Source organism: Scardinius erythrophthalmus, assembly GCF_964197995.2.
Source record: "Scardinius erythrophthalmus genome assembly, chromosome: 3".
NCBI lineage: Eukaryota > Metazoa > Chordata > Actinopteri > Cypriniformes > Leuciscidae > Scardinius > Scardinius erythrophthalmus.
The window spans coordinates 6,421,198-6,443,247 of NC_138223.1; the positions used below are offsets into that span (position 1 = coordinate 6,421,198).

Here is a 22,050-nt window from a genome sequence, read left to right on the forward strand (position 1 = left end):
TTGATAGTGGTCATCAGTTTAAAAGTGTCCAGAATTTGGTAGCATTCTGTCAATCACAGTCTCAATATGATTGAACAAACATTCAGGCTTCTCAATCAAGGAATGACGCACAAAGATCTCTCTTTCCCCCATTCCTCAATGACTTTGATATATGCCTTTGCCTCATCTAATTGTCATTATAGGGTGTTGGGCAGTAATTAAAAGGGGCTTAAATGTTGCAGCACACCGTTTTCTTTAGCCAAACACGCACGTACGTCTCTAGAGCCAGTCATACTAACAAGGTCAGATTTAAGGGTCGGTCGGGCACTGGGCTTTGAGGTGACGGTAAATGAGAATCAGGAGGAATTTGCAGCATCGCTTAAATCAGAACATAATGGTTTGGATGACAGCAGAGAGACGACCATTGACAAACCCACATTAATCAAAGCAACCACATCTGCAATCTAATCGTTATCCTCATTTACCTGCAAGTGGCTGATTCAGGATTTATATTTTTTAACCCAATCAAATCTTAATCGCATTTCGCTTTAATCGATTGCGTTTAAAGAGATGATGAGTAATTTGTTTAATAATCTAGCACCCGTAATTATCGTTGCTTATTGCATAGTTAAAGCACCCTTCTTTCTCCGTTAAACCTCTCATGGGTTTTGTGGATGGACGCTGGAATAAAATAAGCAATGTTATACCATCTACTGAAAAACACTTGTTTTCATGTTTTACAATGCATTTAGATTTTTAGTAATGGTACAGTACTCTTCCCTGGTATATATATTTTCCGAAAATAAGTTTCACCTGACTGTAAGGCTATGTCTCAGATGACTCACTGATCATTTCCCTCTGGTTTTAGGGATAAGTTGTGTGTAGGGATAGGCTTAGGACAACATTTTGTTCCAGGATCAACAAAATATGTTGCAGCGATGCCAAAGAAGAACCACTTTTGGTTCCCCAAAGAAGCTTTCAGGTTCTTAAAAGAACCATCTTTTTTTTTTCTTAACGTGAACCTTTTTTTTCCCACTCTAAAGAAACTTTTGTGCAATGGAAAGGTTCTCCATGAAACTATGAATGCCAATAAAGAACCTTTATTTTTAGGAGTGAAGCACTTAGTTCAAATCTCTAATCCTGAGCATCTAAGCATGTTCATTAGAAAGACATTTCCTCTTCTTGCACTATTGACTTTTTAGAGCGTGCATGTACAGATATGAATGTTCCGGTAGCAATAACCAGAGGAACATCAGGATATTGGCCATTAGTTTTGATGTTAATGTATTCATAAAACTGGCCTTCGAGAAAGTTATTTGGAAAATAGCTCTTCATGCGCACAAGACGGAAGTCATTTGTAATAAAAGTTATTGTTCTGTTTCAATGTTCACAATGATGACGTTGATCTTTCTCCAAGAGTGGCATCATTTAAGAAAACATAATTTTTTTTTTTTTAAACCTGAACGCAAATGACCTTTTCTCTTTACAGGCAAAGTTTATGAGTGAAATTGCTGTTTTGTGTAGGTGACGAAGTTGTTGTCTAACCTCTTTTGTCTTTCAGTGTGAAAGAATCTGGCATCTTTACACAAGGTCTGAGGACTCTAAAACATTCATGACACATCATTGATGACACATATACAATGCAAAAGCACCCTTTGTTATTTGGAGGCCTGTTAGTCTTTGAGTAAAAGGGTTTAACAAAAGTGTAAAATAAAGTGTGTGAGTGTGTGAGTTCGTAACGTCACACTGCTAGCTTACAGACGCAAGCTGGAATGAGCCTACGCATGTAACTCAAAAGCTTCTACAAAAGCACTGTTTTCTCTTGCAGACAACCTTAATGGACAAGTTCGTCAAATAGTTATAATGTTTATGCCTACAGTAGCTATATGAAGGTTTAATGGGGGGAGACAAGATAACTCTATTTATCTATTTTGTTAACAGCACAGAAGAATACTGTTCGTAATGTACAGTGGGCAATCTTTGTGTCAGTGTTTGTGCTTGTGCACTGTGCAGAGTAAAGATTTTTTTAATAATTCAGAAACTGAGAAGTGTATGGAAGCTTGTTTCACCACAGAATAAAAAAAAAGTAATTTTAACTTTTTATCTCGCAATTCTGAGTTTATAACTCGCAATTCTGACTTTCTGACTTTTTCCACAATTCTGAGTTTATAACTCGCAATTCTGACTTTTTCCGCAATTCTGAGTTTATATCTCGCAATTCTGACTTTTTCCGCAATTCTGAGTTTATATCTCGCAATTCTGACTTTTTCCACAATTCTGACTTTATATCTCGCAATTCTGAATTTTTCCACAATTCTGACTTTATATCTCGCAATTCTGAATTTTCCACAATTCTGACTTTATAACTCATAATTCTGACTTTATAACTCGCAATTCTGACTTTTTCCGCAATTCTGAGTTTATAACTCGCAATTCTGACTTTATAACTCGCAATTCTGACTTTTTCCGCAATTCTGAGTTTATATCTCGCAATTCTGACTTTTCCGCAATTCTGAGTTTATATCTCGCAATTCTGACTTTTTCCACAATTCTGACTTTATATCTCGCAATTCTGACTTTTCCACAATTCTGACTTTATAACTCGCAATTCTGACTTTATAACTCGCAATTCTGACTTTTTCCACAATTCTGAGTTTATATCTCGCAATTCTGACTTTTTCCGCAATTCTGAGTTTATAACTCGCAATTCTGACTTTTTCGCAATTCTGAGTTTGTATCTTGCAATTCTAAGTTATAATTTACAATTCTGACTTTTTTTCCCACAATTGTGAGTTTATATCTCGTAATTATGACTTTTTTCTTGCAATTCCAAGTTTAGAAAACAACTTGAAATATATATGCGAGTTACCAATTCTGAACTGCCAGATATAAACTCGAATATTCTGAGGAAAAAAATAATTGTGAGACAAAACGTATAGCGAAATAAAAGTTTATATCTCATAATTATGACTTTACTTCTCGCAATTGTGAGTTTATCTCAATTTTTTCTGTGGTTTATTCTTCTGTAAAGAGGGGGCGATATATAGTTACCTTGTCTGCCCCGTCATAAACAATTGGGGAAAAAATTGTGAGATTAAAAGTCTCAATTACCTTTTTTTTTCTTCTGTGGTGGAAACAAGCTTCCATATAGTGACATGTTATGAACTAAACAATGCAAAAATATGACAATCTTTTTTGGTAAATAAACAGTGAAATATGAATCAATATTTAAATCTCTATGAATCAGAACACGAAATGATATGGTCACATTTACCATTGTGCTACAAATCAAGTCATTTCAACACTAAAGTTTCCCTAAATTTGCTGCATTGACCTATGGAAGCTTGTTTCCACCATGAAAAAAGGTGATTGTGACTTTTTTTTATCACACTTCAGACTTTACTTCTCGCAATTGTGAGTTTATGTCCAGCAATTCTGACTTTAGGCCTATTACTCGCAATTGCGGGGCCTATAAACTCGGTTTAAAGTAGCCTATGTTTCTGGTCAAAAAATAAAGTGCATCCTCTTTTTGCATATGCTCTCTCTCTCTCTCTCTCTCTCTCTCTCTCTCTCTCTCTCTCTCTCTCTCTCTCTCTCTCTCTCTCTCTCTCTCTCTCTCTCTCTCTCTCTCTCTCTCTCTCTCTCTCTCTCTCTCTCTCTCTCTCTCTCTCTCTCTCCTCTCTCTCTCTCTCTCTCTCTCTCCTCTCTCTCTCTCTCTCTCTCTCTCTCTCTCTCTCTGTTTGTGTGTTTCTCTCTGACAGGTGTGGCAGTGGATGCAAATACTGATGTGATCAGCAGTGATTGATTTTATCTGCAGGGATGCGCAGTGCTGAGGTACACAGGTCCAGGCCTCTCTGCCCTGACACCTATAAACCCATCCAAACACAGGCTGGTCTGATTGATTCCTGTATGGACCAGACGTGTGACCAATGAATAATTAAAACCCTTAAACCCGTGCGGCTTAGGGAATTGGCTGCCCGATGACCAGCTTCCTGACTTATTGACGGTCTCGCAGCTGTCACTTCAAGATCTGACAGCCAAACACAAGTCATCAGAGGCTTAGTAAGTAGGCGGAGCTGATAATATTATTCAGCCAATCAGCATGCATGAAATTTAATCTAGTACAACCATTGTTGCCCAGGGCAGATTGTTTGTGACATGCTAATTTGATGAGTTTTTTTTTTTTCACTCTTTCAAAAGATATTCATTATACAAATTATGTGTAGAAATTAGTCACAGGACTCAAATTTGAGGAAATAATCGAAGCAGAATTTAAACTAAAAAAGGGCATTTGTTTGTTTATGGTAATAACTTTTCGTTTCAACTTTTCACTTGTCAGAATCACGGTGCATGTGCATGTTTAAATGAGTGCACTAGTGGCAGTGGCGGAACATGTTCTGCTGTGTGATAGCGCCCCCTGCTGCACTTCTTGAGAAGAGGCACGTTGTGTTGGAGAGACTGGGGCTCCTTGTCACATTTGTTACAGCACTCTTTTTTTTTTTTTTTTTTAAAAATATCAGGTTATTTACATACAAACTTATCAAAAAGAACTACAACAAAAGCATTATAAAATAATTTCATTAATTTAACATTAGGGGTAAGTTCTCAAAAGGAAACCTGCAATTTATTGACACTGTTTTGAGAAGAATACCTTTGTGTATTGTTGAAAATGAATATACAAAATATTACTATATCTAAAGTTAAAAAAGCCTGCATTTTGTTATAATGGCAGAATTCAGATAATAATTGTACTATTGTTTTTTTTTTTTTTAGTTTTGAACTAGGTGTTTTGAAATGAATGTCAAAGTAAGACATATACTTTCCAGTGTGACAACAAGACCCTGTCTTCCGTACGTGTTACATTTGTTATACTAGTAAAATATTATTAAAAAAAGACATAATGGATACATATACACAGCCACTGTGTATTCTAACATGTCTAACAATGTTTTATAGCTTTTTTAATGATTATAACTGTAAATTTATCATTAATAAAAGCACTCTAGTCTAGACTGTGCTAAAAGTACAGAGGTCAAACGCAGTAAAGGCGACTGTATTCATATGTGGAGGGTGAGCAACTTCAGGGTAAAGAGCTGCGCTTCCCCTTTAAAAACACATTTAAATAGATTTCATAAGTGCTCCCAATAAATAATGTACCAATTGTTTAACTAGGAAGGGATTCATTCAATTCAGTTCATAACAGTGAAGTTCACAGGTCAGTAACAGATCAATATATCATCTCTCCATCCATAAACTGCATGCTCGTCTTTTCATGTTTCTTCCCTTGTTTCTGCTTTAAAATTTTAAGTACAATCAACTTGGATGCTTAAGTCATTTCAAGTTAAATTACATTAAACTGTTTTAAAAATGAGGTGAATCTTGTATTACTTGCACAAAAAAAATAAAAAATGGCTTAATTTATTTTGATGAGTTAATGCAATGTAAGATCACATGTTGTCATAACTTATTGATCATATAATTTTATAATATTTTGGTTTTGGTGTGTTTTCAGCGGTGGATGAACCACAGTGAAAGGGTCTGCACAATCTGCTGGGAGTTACTCAGTTCTGATCATTTCTTCTCCAAAGCAGGCTCCGTGAACACCGACATTTTCAATAATGAGTAAATGTTGGGTAGAAAAGGCTCCTTGCCCACACCAGGAACCCGGTGGTCGAGGATATTAAAGCTAATAACTCCTCACGCTAGCTAAACATGCAGGGACAGGAGCTCAAATGTAAAAAATGTATATACTGTATATATACATGTAGGCTATGCCCCTTTTTACATTTGAGCCCCTGTCCCTGAGGAATGTTTAGCTAGCTTTAATTTAAAATAATGGTTTTCCATTTGAATATACTTATAACCTTTGATACTTTTTTAGGATTCTGAGTTTAAAAAGTAAAAAAATATATATTTATTTATTTAATTTATTTAAATTAGAAATCTTTACCAATATACATTACTGTATTTTTTATTCAGCAAGGGTGTGTTAAATTGATAAAAAGTGAAAGTAAAGACATCAAATGAATCCTGAAAAAAGTATCACAGGTTGCAAAAAAAAAAAAAAAAACTTAAGCAGCACAACTGTTTCCAACATTGATAAAAAAAATCAGCATACATGATTTCTGAAGGATTGACACGTTGAAGACTGGACTAATGAAGCTGAAAATTCAACTTTGCATCACAGAAATAAATTATATTTTAAAGTAGGCTACATTAAAATAGAAAACCATTATTTTAAATTGTTTTTGATTAGTGTGCATAAGAGACTTCTTCAAAAACATAAAACATAAAAAATAGTTATGTGATTTGTCGGGTACTGTACATACTATGAGGCTATATATTATTAATAAAGCCTATAGCCTAGAAAGAGGGCAAAGCGCTCCCTTTATAATCTCACTAAAGTTCAGTTACTATCAAAGAAACTGACTGCACAATGAGTCTCTTCGATCTCTGATTGGACATTGCGGTCAAGAAATCAACAGTTGTGTCTGTGATTGGCTACATTTCTCAACGCTGCAAAAACATTGTAAATCGAAACCCTTGAAGCACTCCAGAGCGCAAACACAGATCCGCACTGGATAGGCAAATGTTTCGTCGATATGTTAATCATTACGGAGAAAACGGATCCTGTACCAGCAGTTATTGGCTGTTTTTTTCTGTAAAAGCAATCCGAAGCAGCAGCAGTCAGTGATTTTTTAACCCAAGGCCAGATTCTCAGGTTGTGTCTGTTGGATTGACTAGAAAGGGGAAATGGCTCAGAGACATTTTGAGGGAAAAGCACAAGCTGAATCTTACCAGCGTTACCGGGTGTCTCCTCCTCAGGAACTCATAGATGAAGTGCTGAACTTCCTTCGAAAAAGAGTATGTGAGATGGGTGTGTTTTGGAAAAGCTTTTGTCATAATGATTCAGCACATTATATGACGTTTTAGTTGTCTTTATTGAGGCTAAACTATGGAAAATATAAAAATTCTGTCATCATTTGTAAACCCTCATGTTTGAAACCTGAATGCTTTTTAAAATTTGTTTTTAACGCAAAATAGCAGATTTCAGGTGTGCTATTATTCTCAACATAAGAGTGGGCGTGACCATTGTAACTTAATATCTTCCATTTTTTTTTAGCTGTACAAAAACTTTCCGTTATGTTGCTTGAAATTACAAACTCATAATATCATAATTATTTTAGGATTTACAGCATTTTGTCATTCTTCCCATTATTTGCTGTAGGCCTATAGCGTCAAATTAATCGAATTGTTACTCAATCAAAGCAAATAGCTTACTTATACGTTGGTACAAAGAAAGAAAATTAGGCTATATGAGTTTGGAACAAACATTTTAACTTAAAACTATCCTTTTAAGTCTTTAAATTCGAATGACACATTCATAAGTCAGTTGTTGAAAACACCAGCATAGCTAAAGCTTTCTTTTTTGATCTAATATATGAACAGATCCAGGAGCCGCTTGATCTGGCAGTGGATGTGGGCTGTGGATCAGGACAGGGCACTGAACTACTGGCTCCTCACTTTATGACTGTTGTCGGGACAGATATCAGTTCAGCTCAACTGGAGATAGCCTCTGCTAAAGATCACGCAGCAAATTTGTGTTACAGGTACAAAATAACTTTAAACACCTGCACGAGAATATAGAACAATTCTTCGCTTCATTATGCTTTAAAAAAGTACTGTGGCAGTACCATGGTATATGTGAGGGCATCATATGGCAATACCATGGTACTACTGACAAGATACTTAAGAGAATATTAAGGTACTGCTTGTAACATTTCTAAAAACATAGTATAGTCCCATCACTACCATGGTGTTATTTTGGTACCTTTTTGTTATTGAACGTTTAAACCTCACGAAAGTGTGTCCAGGGGGCTGTTCCATAAACCAAGATTAGAGTATAAACCAGGCTTATTTCGGTTAGTCAGGCTTATTTTTGGTAGATTCGGTTTCATAAAGCAAACTTAAAATAGTTCAAACTCAGTTACCCTGGCAACTTATGCTGGGAAACTAGCCTGGTCCAGGGCAGGCTAACTGTCAAGCTAAGCCTCAGTTGTTAGACAGATCCTCTAACAATGACCGACAAGAACACAATGATATTACCACTGACACTCTCTCATACCATTATTGGACTTTATTAACCACTATTAGTCCAAAAATAAATACACAGTATACAGAAAGTCAACTTAAATAAGGCTACAATGATAAATTAGACTATATATATATATATATATATATATATATATATATATATATATATATATATATATATAGATAGATAGATAGATAGATAGGCCTAAATACAATATATGTACTACAGGTTTTTTTACTGGCTGAATGTTTTGTGCCCAAGATTTAATTAGATTGTTTTAAAGATTCATGAATGCATTTCTCTCTGGTTTTGTTTGGCAGCTGTAGTACATGTTTATGATTATTAGAAGAACATTAGAACACAATCTGAAAAAAGCTTTGTAAAGCAGAAGTTAAAATCACAAAATTAAAAATAAATAATTACAAAAGCACAGTATAAATTTTAACTGGTAGGATGAATCTGAGCTTAGTAATTGACAGTATATTAGCCTACATTTGATTTACCCCATTACAATAGTTATTACTAGGGATGCACCGATTGGGAAATTCTGGGCCGATACCGATACCGATGTTTAACATAACAACTTGGCCGATGGCCGATGCCGATGCCGATGTTTTTTCTTTTTGTTATTTATTCCTTCTTTTGTGCCACTGAAACATACAAGTCTTTCGGCTCTTGATCACACTATCCTAGAATGAGCACAAATTCAATCAGACCAAGCAATTTATGAAACAAAAAAAACCTTTAATGTCACTTTCTGGTTGACAGTTATAACCTTATTTATAAGTTCTTTTTCAGTTGTTATGAGGAGCAATATGAGAGAGAAATTTGGTAATCATTGTCTGACCCAACAAAAAAAACATTATAATATTCATTTTATTTTTCGTGTTCGCATTTATGAGGGAAAAAACACGGGTGAATGTTCATATTAAATTTTAAACGCGCACGCGCTCTTCTGCGAGAGAGAGAGAGAGCCCCGACCGCGCGCGCGCTCTCACTCACTATTCAGAGCGGTCAAGCTTCCCCGTACTTTTTGACAAGCGTCCTTGACAGGGAGGCCAGAGCTTCTTTGCAGCTCAAGTCGGCGGCGGTGTGTACAGTTAACGCTCTATCTGTTGACGGCGCTGAGGGAAAAGCTCCCGCCACTGGAAGAAGCGGTCGCCGCCCATTTGTGTCCTCCTGCGCACCCATCAAAGCCGTGCAGAACGTCTTCAGCACTCGCGGATCGTGCATACTCCGCCGCTTCTTCTGCTACACACCATGGTCGTTCTTTTCTCGAGAAAAGGAGTTTTTTTCATAGAAAAATAAATAAATAAATGCGTCATTGTACCCAGCACTTCTGAAAATGCACTTCCGAATGCGTCTCTGTCCCCAGCATATCAAACCAAACTGACGCCCATGTGACATCGGCGAATGTCATTTTTATTTCCCGATGGCCGATGGCAGTTAACGAGGCAAATATCGGCCGTTACCGATGTTCAGCCGATGCATCGGTGCATCCCTAGCGGCAGCCATGTTGCGCCTCCATCTTGAAAATACATTAGCCATAAAGGGACATACCTGGAAATTCAAGCTTCGCCTTTCGAGTTTTTACACTCAGTGGCGCCGTGACGAATGCGAGGGGGAGATTACTCGTGACTGCCGGCAGATTTGAAATAATACGGCCACCGTAGGAGTTAAAACGCCCTCGGAATGGGAGGGGCTAGACAGTAATGTTCATTTGGTAGTCATATACAATTTCACCCCTGGATGGGAGGAAATCCTACACAGTGTAGCTTTAAAGTGATAGTTCACTTTGAAATTAATTTTTGATATGTTTTAGCTTACCTCAAGGGCATCCAAGATGTAGGTGTCTTTGTTTCCGCAGTAGTTTCAATTTGGATATTTTTAGGTCAAACCGTTCTTGTCTGTCAGTCATATAATGCAGGTCGATGGTCACTGTATCAAAACACAAGCACAGAGTCCAAATTAAAACAATTCCCCATCGTCCAAATGAAACAATTCCCCATCGTAAGTACACATTGATGGCCTAAGACACGAAACGAGCGGTTTCGTGTCTTAGGCCCACACACACACTGTACTCACACTATGGATATGTATCTGTTTATCCTGCTCCATTAGACAGAGTCCTGCAGAGGAGTTGCCCTTTGAGGACGATATTGCCGACTTGGTTACAGCCATGACAGCTGCTCACTGGTTCGACCATCCGCTCTTCCTGCGGGAGGCAGACAGGATTCTGAGGCCGGGAGGGTGCCTCGCGCTGCTCAGCTACACCTTGGATTTTGAGCTGGAATATGGAGAAAGCACCTCGAAACTCAATCAAATCTGTCAAGAGGTTAAATAAACCATAAACAAAATGTTTCATGGGTGGTTGTTGTTCAGGAAACCGATATTATAAATATTTGATATGAGGCAGCCTATGTGAAGTATGATGCAGCATTTTATATCTTTAGTGTAAACTCTATTTTTCAATTCACAGTTCTATGCAGCCCTGCACCCTTTTAGGAAAGAGTATATAGGATCCAGTTCCCTCCAAGTGTACAAGAAGATCTATGACCTTGTTTCATACGATGATAAAGAGTGGTAAGTGTGCTTTTTATTACATAGCGGCTTTGTAAGGATCATACCAATATGAAAAATTTAAAAAATGCTATATAAACGTAATGGCGTAATGCAATTGAATAATAGCGTAACAACTTTAAAGACTGTTTATTGCAAAATCTATTCTAAAGATATCAGATTCACACTTAAATGCCTGTATTTGTTTGCACAGGCATGAATGTCTGAAGGTTCGGATGATGATGCCACTGTCAAGGTTCATTGGCTTGGTTGAATCTTTCTCTACATATCAAGGTTTCCTGGAGAAGGATCCTGTTGAGGCCAAGAGACTGTCTCAGACCATCACAGACAGGTAACAGACAGTCTCGGCTCATAAGGAACATCGTCCCTGATGCTCTGACAGAAGCAAAATAGCCTTTGGATTTGCTCCAGTGTCATTTATTTATTTCAACCTATACATACATAGATTATCAAAAAAAGTCAACACATCATTTGATTTTTTTATTTTTATTAAAGTCCCCGTGAACCGGAAGTTGCAAACGACTTTTCTCCAGTGTTATGACGTATTTCCCAGTGAAACGGAATATTGAACAGAGGGCAGGGATTTACTCTAGCGCTCCTCCTCTCCATCTCTGCTCATAGCAGACTAACGGTTTGAGGGGAGTGGTTAAGCGTTGCCCAAACCAATTCCTCAAACCTACGTCATCAGAGAAGGTCCTCCAATGCAGAGGGGAGGGGCATTTTCAGATTTTGATTAAAGATTACCATGGTAAAAATTTTTTTTTTAAATATTTTCTTGCACGGATTAATTGTTCACCACAAGACTAGTAATATGCGCTAACAAAGTAAATATGGTCAATTTTGATTTCATGGGGACTTTAATCCAATTATTTCTGAAATCTGAATATATAATATTTATAAAACTTAATATTATTAATAAAATGTTACTAATTGTCATTATTTTATTTTCAGGTTGTTGGAAGCAATGGGGGCCTCGTCGACTGACACTGAAGTAACAGTGGTAGTGAAATACTTCTACTTATTAGCCTCTAAACCACAGAAATCCTAAAATGATTGCGAACCCACAGATCACTCTGTTTCAATTGTTTCTCAATACTTCAAAGAGCATTAAAGCATTTGTGTTGAACAATAAACACTTAACTGTTGGATTTATTATATTGTGTGTGTAATGTTTCTATGAACACCATAAAATAATTATCTAAAGTGCTCTAAGTGGCTCAAAATCTCATTTGGCTTTGCAGAAAAAGGGCGGAAAATTTATTTGTGGCGTTTGATTCCACACGGACTTTGTTTTTAAATGAACGGAACTACTTCCGGCTTCTAAACCTCTCAGGCAGCGGAAATCGTTAAACTCAACGGAACTAATCCGCGAAGTATTCCACTCAATTATATTTCTTTTAACGACTTTAAACGTGATTTACATAAAAGTTATTTGGGGCGAAACGGCGTGAAATTCATTTGGAATATCCTGATTATGGTGTAAACGGGACAGTTCGGTGACTCTGACAGCGGCAGGTAAGTGTAATATCGATCGCTGCCGAGTTATTGACATTTTTTTAGTTGTATTATGAACGTGAAGATATTGTACTCCCTACATTTCAGTATATTACCAGATAGTCATCTCACATCCAGGATAAATAATGCACTGTGTGATGGGAGTTAAAGTGTAGCTGCGAATGAACATGTTAGCACAATAACGGCTCAAACCAAACCGGTAACTGATGATTATGAAAGTTTGTATTGTTTAATTTCATAACATCTGCATCTGCTACACTTATTGTAGTCTCTACAACATATACATGCTTTAGGAGGTTTAATATTGCTTTATATATTTAGGTATATAGTATAAAGGTAACGTTACCAGACTAATGGTAACAGATGGTAATACCATGGTACTTTGATTTATTCATTACCCTATTCCTGTAACTTACCAGGGTATTTACATGATATTCCAAGTATACCATGATATTACCACAGTGCTTGTTTATATAACATGGTATTGCTATTGTGGATTTTGTAGTACATGTCAGTTGTATGATATTACCGTGAAACCAGGTCACCAAAAACATGGTAATACCATGGTGCTTGATTATTTCACACTAGAGAGTGTGTCCCTTTGTTATATACATGTAATACAATATCTGTAGCAGAATATGTAGTAAAATTGTTGTTTAAGAGGAACAAGGAAGTGATGACATAGAGTTTACATTTGCACACTTAATAATAATAGTAATAATACTGTATTTACAATACAGTAGCTGCTTGTTTCAGAATACAAAAAACATGAATAGCCTAAATTATGATTGATATGCACACTGCTATTATTATTTAAAAATTTGTTAAATTGTATTTTTCTAAAATGTGTTCTTGCTTTATTATACAAATACAAGTGTAAGCCTTCTTTGTAATAAAACAACAGAGGATTAAAGCTTCAATAATACATGCCTATTGAGTTCAAGGAACCTATTAAAATAATATGAATGGCAAATTTTAATAATTTAGTAACTGTTGTATTTTGCCCAAAAATTATAATATATATATATGTATGTATGATTATCATTGTAAAGATTTTGCAGAAAACAAACAAAATTGGGCCCAAACAGAAATAATGTCAGAATCAGAAAGAGCACTGTTGCCAAGGGTTATTATAGGGTTATTCAGAATAAACATTTACAGATACTGAACATATTCACATTATTGTGAATAATAATGTGAATAAATAGGACAAAAATATACAAGGATATTGCACAAAAAAAGTGGGGTATTGCACTTGGAAGGCATTTAAAATAAAATAATAATGTCTGTCATTTTATACTTTACATTAAAATGTCTCTGTTTTTTTTATGTCTAGGCCTGTATAGTTTTTTTTTTATTATTATTAATTTTTATTAACATTTTTTGTTATTTTGTTTACTTTATTTTAGAAACGTCAAGTTAAACTAAATTAAGTTTTTTAGTTTAGTTTATTTCAGTTAACATTTATTTCAAGTGCTATGTTTAGGTAACTAAAATAGTGTTCACCATCATCATCATGTGTATTTGTGTTGGTCACAGGTGTGTGAGCGTGTGTATGTTGGTGTGCTGGTATGCTGACGTTAGCCAGTAAGCTGAAGAGGGAGGAAGGCATGAGGGCCGGCCGAACCTCAGCAGGCTCTAATGATGCCTCTCATAGAGTGTCCATCAGAGATCGACTGCTCATCAAAGGTACGAATCACTGACCAAACATGATCACGACACTAGAGCCTGCTGGTTCACAACCCATTTTTAGGTCTGTTCTGAAAAGGTCACATACATATTAGGCAGTTACATAAGAACAGGTCATACTACATGAACACTGAACAGGTTTTGTGACGTGACTTTATCCACAAAAACAAAAAAAAGAACACAAGGTTAAAGAAACCAGATTACGCATTTTTTTACTTAACTAAATTAAAACATGTTTTGTACCGACAACTTGTTTTGTGCATTGAATAATTGATAAAAAAAAAAGATATATAAATACATTTCAATCGTTTGTTTAAGAATCATTTTGACACTTTTTGTACTCTATTCATGATTCAACACGCATTGTAATTGGATTATGAACGACACTCTGTTGACACTCAAACTTTTTGAAAGAGAAGAGCAGGTCTGAGTCCAGATAGCATGTTGTGTTGTGTTGTGTTGTGTTGTGTTGTGTTGTGTTGTGTTGTGTTGTGTTGTGTGGTAACTGTCTGCTGGCAGTTGTAGTGGCAGTAAGGTGATGTGATGCAGGCCAGATCAGGAAAGCAGTAAACTCTATTTATATCAGACTGAGAGGAGGAGTCTGTATGCCATTACCAGCAGCGTAAAAAGCCGTTCCCATCCGCAGTCAAACACTCAGGCTATTTTTGTGAATCAGTGAGGCCATTAGATCCATCCCAACTGAACATTTAGAGATGGTATTTTGAGAATGCAGTTTCCCATATATAGGCTAGCTGGTGGCCATATATATGCTTTTTCTTTCATATGTGTCTTGTATCAGTGCTTCATAAACAAGAATTCCAATAATAAACAAATCCAGGGAACGATTCCAGTAATAAAGGAAATTTTAAAATCTAAAACATCTGTTTATGTACTGGTTAGTAAAAGCTGGTTTCATAAGTCTGTTACCCATCAGTTTTGAACACTCATGCTTTGGTTTGTGTTTACAGAGGTTGCAGAACTTGAGACCAACCTTCCAAGTGAGTGTATCTTATCCAGGACATTTTGTGCAGTAAATTGATACCATATCAGTTATTGCTATATATAATTCTAGATTGACAAACAAAAAATTTTATATATATATATATATATATACACACACACACACACACACACACACACACACACACACACACACACACACACACACACACACACACACACACAGGTGAAAATCGAAAAAATTTAATATTGTGCAAAAGTTCATGTATTTCAGTAGTTCAAATTAAAAGGTGAAACTAATATATTTAGTATATATATATATAACTATATACATATGCATGATTATACTTTTTAGAGGGCCGACATTTCTGTATTTAAAATCCTTTTTTTATTGATTTCATGTAATATTCAAATTTTCTAAGATTTTCAATTTTGGGGTTTTCATAAGCTGTAAGCCATAATCATCAAAATTTTAACTTTTGCACGATATTCAAATTTTTCGAGTTTCACCTGTATATATAATTGTTTGTTTGTATATCTAGAATTATATAGCTCATTAGCTCTTTATTTTATTTTTAGATTTTTGCTGTTCTTTTGTTGTCATCTAATCTCGAAAAGAATGAATAACTGTTAAATATAAATCTTTAAATAAATATAATTTTTCACACTATACATTATAATGTTGTTATGCCCTGTAGCATTTAAAATGATTGCTTTTAGTTTCTTGTGATTTATTTTAATTTCTTTTGACAAAATATGAGTTTGAGTTTGAATAGTGGCCATTTATTAGTTATTGGCCATAACATGATTTTTGTATGATTTATCGTATGATTTCGGTGCATCACTAATGCTGCTTCTTTCATACATCGCAGGAAACATTTTAAAATGATAAAAAAATAAAAAAATACATTATTTTTTTTCCTTGATACAAATCTGTCTGGATCTGTCAGTTGTTATGCAGATGTTAATTTATATATATATTTGTGATTATAAACTATTATTCAAAATATTATTCTTTCTGCAGATACCTGTAAAGTTACATTTCCTGATGAAAACAAACTCCATCACTTCCAGTTGGCCATTTCTCCAGGTAATTCTGACCTCTTTTAAAAAGGTTCAATTGTTAACATCCATTAAATGCAAATGCTGTTGAACATTGTAAAAGAGTTCAGTTGACCTATCCATACACAATATGAAGGCCTTTTCTCACAGATCACAAGTATTTGAAATAAAACATTTATAATCTATTTTCTGTTGTTTCACGGTTCATGTGTCTGGAACCAGAAGACCAAACAAACAACACATATCATTTGCTAATTTTCAGATATGATTCACATTGTTTTTTGTCACTCTTGGGGCCCTATCTTGCACCCAGCGCAATTGACTTTGTACACCGACACATGTATCATTCCTATTTTGCACCCGCGCACAGCGGACTTTTCCCTCCACAGACGCACGCCGGTAAATTAGGGAATGAACTGTTCAACGAAAAGATGAGGCGTGTTCCGGCGCAAACGTTCCCTGGTGCTATTTTGCAGGTTTAGAAAACAATTCTGCCACTGACCAGGAAAAACCTAGTCTAAAGTCAGTGGCGCGTTGCTCATGTTATTCCAATGCTATTTTGAGGGCGCATGCTTGGCCATAATGTAGCATCTCATCTTGGTCTCATCTACACAGAAGCAGCCGTTTTCATTTTTGCAAATCATAGGCTACATTATTACAAAGAAAAATATTACCACATGAGGGAAATCATTATGGTGTCCATGCTTACACATTTACCCAAATTATCATACGCCTGTTTAACCAAAGTTAATTTGGGTGGGTTTCTCCCATCCCCAATGTCACTTCTCTTTCTTTTACGGCCCTGACGAGAACGTCGCTCTCCTCGGCTGTGAACCGCTCCTGGCGTGCGTCTGGCAAATCCGCCGTTATAATAGCAATCCGCTATGGAACAAGCACGTCTGCTCTTAAAGGGAATGTGAGATGACGCTCTGATTGGTTTATTTCACGTTACGCCCAAACCACACCTATGAATAATGAAGCTACTTCAGACCAACTCATTTTAGATTTGCGTCGGGCGCAAGAGTCATTTATCCCGCCGGTATAATAGCAACAGCGCCTAAGATCCGCCTACAAAGTTACTTGCGTTTCGCGCTTGATACTTGCGTTTCAGATCGTTAAAATAGGGCCCTTGGTGTGAAGAGGCCTTTGCTCATCTGTTTTTTTTTTGTACATTGCTAGTATCTGTCAAATGTTTTGTATTGTGCTAGTGAAAATATAACCTTCCATTTCCACAAAACATCTCTTCAGATGAAGGCTATTACCTTGGTGGAAAGTTTCAGTTTGAGATTGAAGTTCTTGAAGCCTATAATATGGTGGTAAGTGCCTGTAACATATCATGAAGTAATGAGGTAATGCCACACTTACTTACTTGCACTGCAATGATGATTTTATTAGTCCATTTGTAAGCGGGGCCGTTAAATAGATGTTTGCGGGCATTACCGGTGTTTTGCAGTGTCTGAATTCAGTAAAATATCAGCCTGAGTGTTCCCACACAAATACACATGTATAACACCACCCATCCTTGACCTTAGAGCACTGCAATAGCCCTGTAAAGGCTGTGCTGAGATCCAGACATGGACCCACAATCATGAAATATTATGATTTATGAAAGGCATTAAGCAAAGCATTATACAAACCTCCATGATTATATAAAAACCTAGCTGCATTATAATGACTAGAAGTAATTTATAGTAATTCATATTAAAGGGGTCATACAATGCTTTTTTAAAAGTTCATTATTTTGTGAATTATATTCCCAGTCTGGAATACAGATGACAATGTTGTCAATTTTGAAAAGGCGTGTGATGAAGCAGATCGATTGGATATAGACTTAGTGATCTCTGTTAGATGCAATAAAATGTAATAGAACTAACCATGTTCTGCTTTCCACAGCCTCCTAAAGTCAAGTGCATGACTAGAATATGGCACCCAAACATTGCAGAAACCGGAGAGATCTGCCTGAGGTATAGATATATATGTCTGTTATGTATTCATATGTCTTAATGTGTCAGACTCCACATTGTGTTGATTATTTTTATGTTCTTTAACTGATATTGTATTCATGTATTCAAGTTTATTGCGAGAGCATTCAATTGACGGTACTGGATGGGCACCCACCCGTACACTAAAGGTAATTTCTGTTTTTGTAATGCATCTTGGGAAATTCATTAAAGTGTTTACCAAGCAGAACTCTATTGAAATGCTTCATGTTTTCTTTCTTTCTTTCTTTCTTTCTTTCTTTCTTTCTTTCTTTCTTTCTTTCTTTCTTTCTTTCTTTCTTTCTTTCTTTCTTTCTTTCTTTCTTTCTTTCTCTTCTCTTCCTTCCTTCCTTCCTTCCTTCCTTCCTTCCTTAGTTTCTTCCTTTTTTCTTTCTTTCTTTCTTTCTTTCTTTCTTTCTTTCTTTCTTTCTTTCTTTCTTTCTTTCTTTCTTTCTTTCTTTCTTTCTTTCTTTCTTTCTTTCTTTCTTTCTTTCTTTCTTTCTTTCTTTCTTTCTTTCTTTCTTTCTTTCTTCTTTCTCTTCCTTCCTTCCTTCCTTCCTTCCTTCCTTCCTTAGTTTCTTCCTTTTTTCTTTCTTTCTTTCTTTCTTTCTTTCTTTCTTTCTTTCTTTCTTTCTTTCTTTCTTTCTCTTTCTTTCTTTCTTTCTTTCTTTCTTTCTTTCTTTCTTTCTTTCTTTCTTTCTTTCTTTCTTCTTTCTTTCTTTCTTTCTTTCTTCTTTCTTTCTTTCTTTCTTTCTTTCTTTCTTTCTTTCTTTCTCTTCCTTCCTTCCTTCTTTCCTTCCTTCCTTCCTTCCTTCCTTCCTTCCTTCCTTCCTTCCTTCCTTCCTTCCTTCCTTCCTTCCTTCCTTTCTTTCTTTCTTCCTTCCTTCCTTCCTTCCTTTCTTCCTTTCTTTCTTTCTTTCTTTCTTTCTTTCTTTCTTTCTTTCTTTCTTTCTTTCTTTCTTTCTTTCTTTCTTTCTTTCTTTCTTTCTTCCTTCCTTCCATCCTTTCTTTCTTTTCTTCCTTCCTTCCTTCCTTCCTTCCTTTCTTTCTTTCTTTCTTTCTTTCTTTCTTTCTTTCTTTCTTTCTTTCTTTCTTTCTTTCTTTCTTTCTTTCTTTCTTTCTTTCTTTCTTTCTTCCTTCCATCCTTTCTTTCTTTTCTTCCTTCCTTCCTTCCTTCCTTCCTTCCTTCCTTCCTTCCTTCCTTCCTTTCTTTCTTTCTCTTTCTTTCTTTCTTTCTTTCTTTCTTTCTTTCTTTCTTTCTTTCTTTCTTTCTTTCTTTCTTTCTTTCTTTCTTTCTTTCTCTTCCTTCCTTCCTTCTTTCCTTCCTTCCTTCCTTCCTTCCTTCCTTCCTTCCTTCCTTCCTTCCTTCCTTCCTTCCTTCCTTTCTTTCTTCCTTCCTTCCTTCCTTCCTTTCTTCCTTTCTTTCTTTCTCTTTCTTTCTTTCTTTCTTTCTTTCTTTCTTTCTTTCTTTCTTTCTTTCTTTCTTTCTTTCTTTCTTTCTTTCTTTCTTTCTTTCTTTCTTTCTTCCTTCCTTCCATCCTTTCTTTCTTTTCTTCCTTCCTTCCTTCCTTCCTTCCTTTCTTTCTTTCTTTCTTTCTTTCTTTCTTTCTTTCTTTCTTTCTTTCTTTCTTTCTTCTTTCTTTCTTTCTTTCTTTCTTTCTTTCTTTCTTTCTTTCTTTCTTTCTTTCTTTCTTTCTTTCTTCCTTCCATCCTTTCTTTCTTTTCTTCCTTCCTTCCTTCCTTCCTTCCTTCCTTCCTTCCTTCCTTCCTTCCTTTCTTTCTTTCTCTTTCTTTCTTTCTTTCTTTCTTTCTTTCTTTCTTTCTTTCTTTCTTTCTTTCTTTCTTTCTTTCTTTCTTTCTTCTTTCTTTCTTTCTTTCTTTCTTTCTTTCTTTCTTCCTTCCTTCCTTCCTTCCTTCCTTCCTTCCTTCCAATTTTAAATACCATTTTATACTTTTGCATCGCAAGCATTGGTGTTTTCGTCACAAAATGCATATCACTATGATAAATAATGTAAATATTAAACTAAGTATGACTGTATATTTAAATATCTAATATTAGTTGCTTTATTTATTACAAAGAAAGTGATGTTTGTATGGCAAGTTTCTGTGTTGGCTAATCTGCATTATTTTTCCCACCCATTTTTACGTCTTCAGGATGTAGTATGGGGACTGAATTCACTCTTTACTGTAAGTACACATGCTATCTTCAAGAAAGATCTTACATAATCAGTTTTCAATTTTGAGTGTGAAAACCAATAGATGTGTCGTTTCTCTCAACAGGATCTTCTTAACTTTGATGACCCACTGAATATAGATGCAGCAGAGCATCATTTACGGGACAAGGTAGAAGACCAGCACACATCACGCATTTAAACACGCTTCCAAACAATTCTATTGACACAGTCTATATGGAAACGTAATGGCTAAAGAAAAAAATGAAATGCAGTGATATTGCATATGTATCCAAAGCCATCAATTTCTTTCATGCTTCCTGTTTTAGGAGGATTTCAGGAACAAAGTTCAGGACTTCATCAAAAACTATGCAAGATGATGTCTCTGTTTGCCACGTGAGCCACTCTCACATGCATGTGACTTTGCAGATGTACGTCGATTCAGACTGCAACAGAGACAAAATCGCAAACTATTAAAACATACTTGGGGAAAGAAGAAAGTTAAAATGTGTAATGAATGACGCCGTGAGTCCCTGAGCAAGATTTGGGAGGGGGGATGTGGGCCTTACTGTCCATTTCTGTGGGATTTTTATTTTGAAGCGGACACTCTCGCTGGTTCTTCTCAATCAAGATTGCTTTTACTCCCCCCACACAAAAAGAAAAGAAAAAAAAACAAGTACAAAGATGGTGATCATGAAAATGAGGAAGTGTAACCTCTCTGATGTCACCTCCTATGCTAGTGCCTCTGTGTTTTTGCCACATATAACTGAACATACGTTGTAAGCCAACTTCTGCAGCCTGCTTCATGAATTTGTTCATAAGTGATGTCATAGAAATCCCAAAGTTCCATTGGTTCACTCGCCCTGGGGGAGGAGTCCACCGATGAGGAAATGCGCGAGAGCATAAAGCACTGATGTCCCGCAGAATACGCCGCTGGATTTCCAGGCGGTTTCTGTAAAGCCATTTCTTGTAACTCGGCACCTCCCCTCATGTAAAATCACTGCAGTTATCAGACTACTCCGTATCACCCATGCAAATGAATGAGTTCTGAAACTGTTTCAGTTCAAATCTGTGAGATGTGTGAATCTCATGAATGTCCAGCTCGCATTTTACACTTGAAATCAAAGGAAATCTATTTAGCATAAAATTAAGATGTGCTGATAACCCCTTTTTTTAGTTGCAACTCTTTTTGATGATGAATTATGTATGGTTTCCTTCGAATTTTGAATTTTTTCATTAGGAAATTATGCATAATTATCATATAATAATATTAAATGGAAAATATAACTTCTTATTGCTTTTGATTTTGGAGTGAAATATGACCCGGACATGTTCTGGATGTGCAGGTGAGATTCAGCCTTGCTCTCGTATGCATTTTTGTCAGTGTATACACGTTCAGCTTTACCGATGTGTGCATGTACACAAGAATACCTGTATGCTAGTACTGTGTTTGTGTGAGAGTGTGTGTTTGAGCGAGAGAGACTGGGATTTTAATACATGTCTGATTTGGTAGCATGCACTGGGCTACTGAACTGCTCAGCCATAAAGCCTGTTCAATTAGTGAGGATTTACTTTATTTAAATTGATTTTTTTTTTTCTCTTCAGGGGTGTATATCCATTTGTAAAGTATATTAAAGAGGAATTCTACCACTAAGTAAAGAATTGTAGTAATTTGTGTGTAAACTTCTACATTTTGCTATCATAATTTGTTCTCTTAAGAGCTCTGTGCATAAGTTATCACTGGCTTTGTCCTAAAATCTAGTGAGCTGCCTACCTAGATGGCATTTTCAGGCATTATATAATGTGAATTTGCCTTTATTGCCCAAAACTGCTGTCTAGGTACTTGGCACGCTAGAGCTATGATTGGAAAATAATATGCCGCTTGTCTGTTAACATTGGTTTTGGCTCAAAACATAGTGAGCTTTTTACCTAGATACATTCGTAGGCATTATATAATGCAAATTTGCCTATGATGCCAAAAATAGGCAGCTTACTAGGGCTATGTTTGTACTGCCTACTG

General features: G+C 36.0%; 2 protein-coding genes across 2 annotated transcripts; both read left to right on the forward strand.

The window, feature by feature from the left end:
• The first annotated feature begins 6,524 nt into the window (after positions 1–6,524).
• On the forward strand, positions 6,525–11,860 carry LOC308688168 (putative methyltransferase). The gene is made up of 6 exons (XM_081361087.1): positions 6,525–6,843; positions 7,429–7,589; positions 10,196–10,409; positions 10,554–10,657; positions 10,848–10,985; positions 11,606–11,860. Exons 1-6 carry the CDS (start codon positions 6,733–6,735, stop codon positions 11,700–11,702), a joined length of 825 nt encoding a protein of 274 aa, XP_081217213.1. The 5' UTR covers positions 6,525–6,732; the 3' UTR covers positions 11,703–11,860.
• A 72-nt stretch (positions 11,861–11,932) lies between these two features.
• ube2f (ubiquitin-conjugating enzyme E2F (putative)) lies at positions 11,933–21,717 on the forward strand. Its single transcript, XM_081362545.1, has 10 exons — positions 11,933–12,169; positions 13,709–13,858; positions 14,827–14,856; positions 15,843–15,908; positions 17,129–17,196; positions 17,774–17,844; positions 17,954–18,011; positions 20,014–20,046; positions 20,140–20,202; positions 20,360–21,717. Exons 2-10 carry the CDS (start codon positions 13,741–13,743, stop codon positions 20,408–20,410), a joined length of 558 nt encoding a protein of 185 aa, XP_081218671.1. The 5' UTR covers positions 11,933–12,169; positions 13,709–13,740; the 3' UTR covers positions 20,411–21,717.
• The last annotated feature ends 333 nt before the right edge of the window (positions 21,718–22,050 follow it).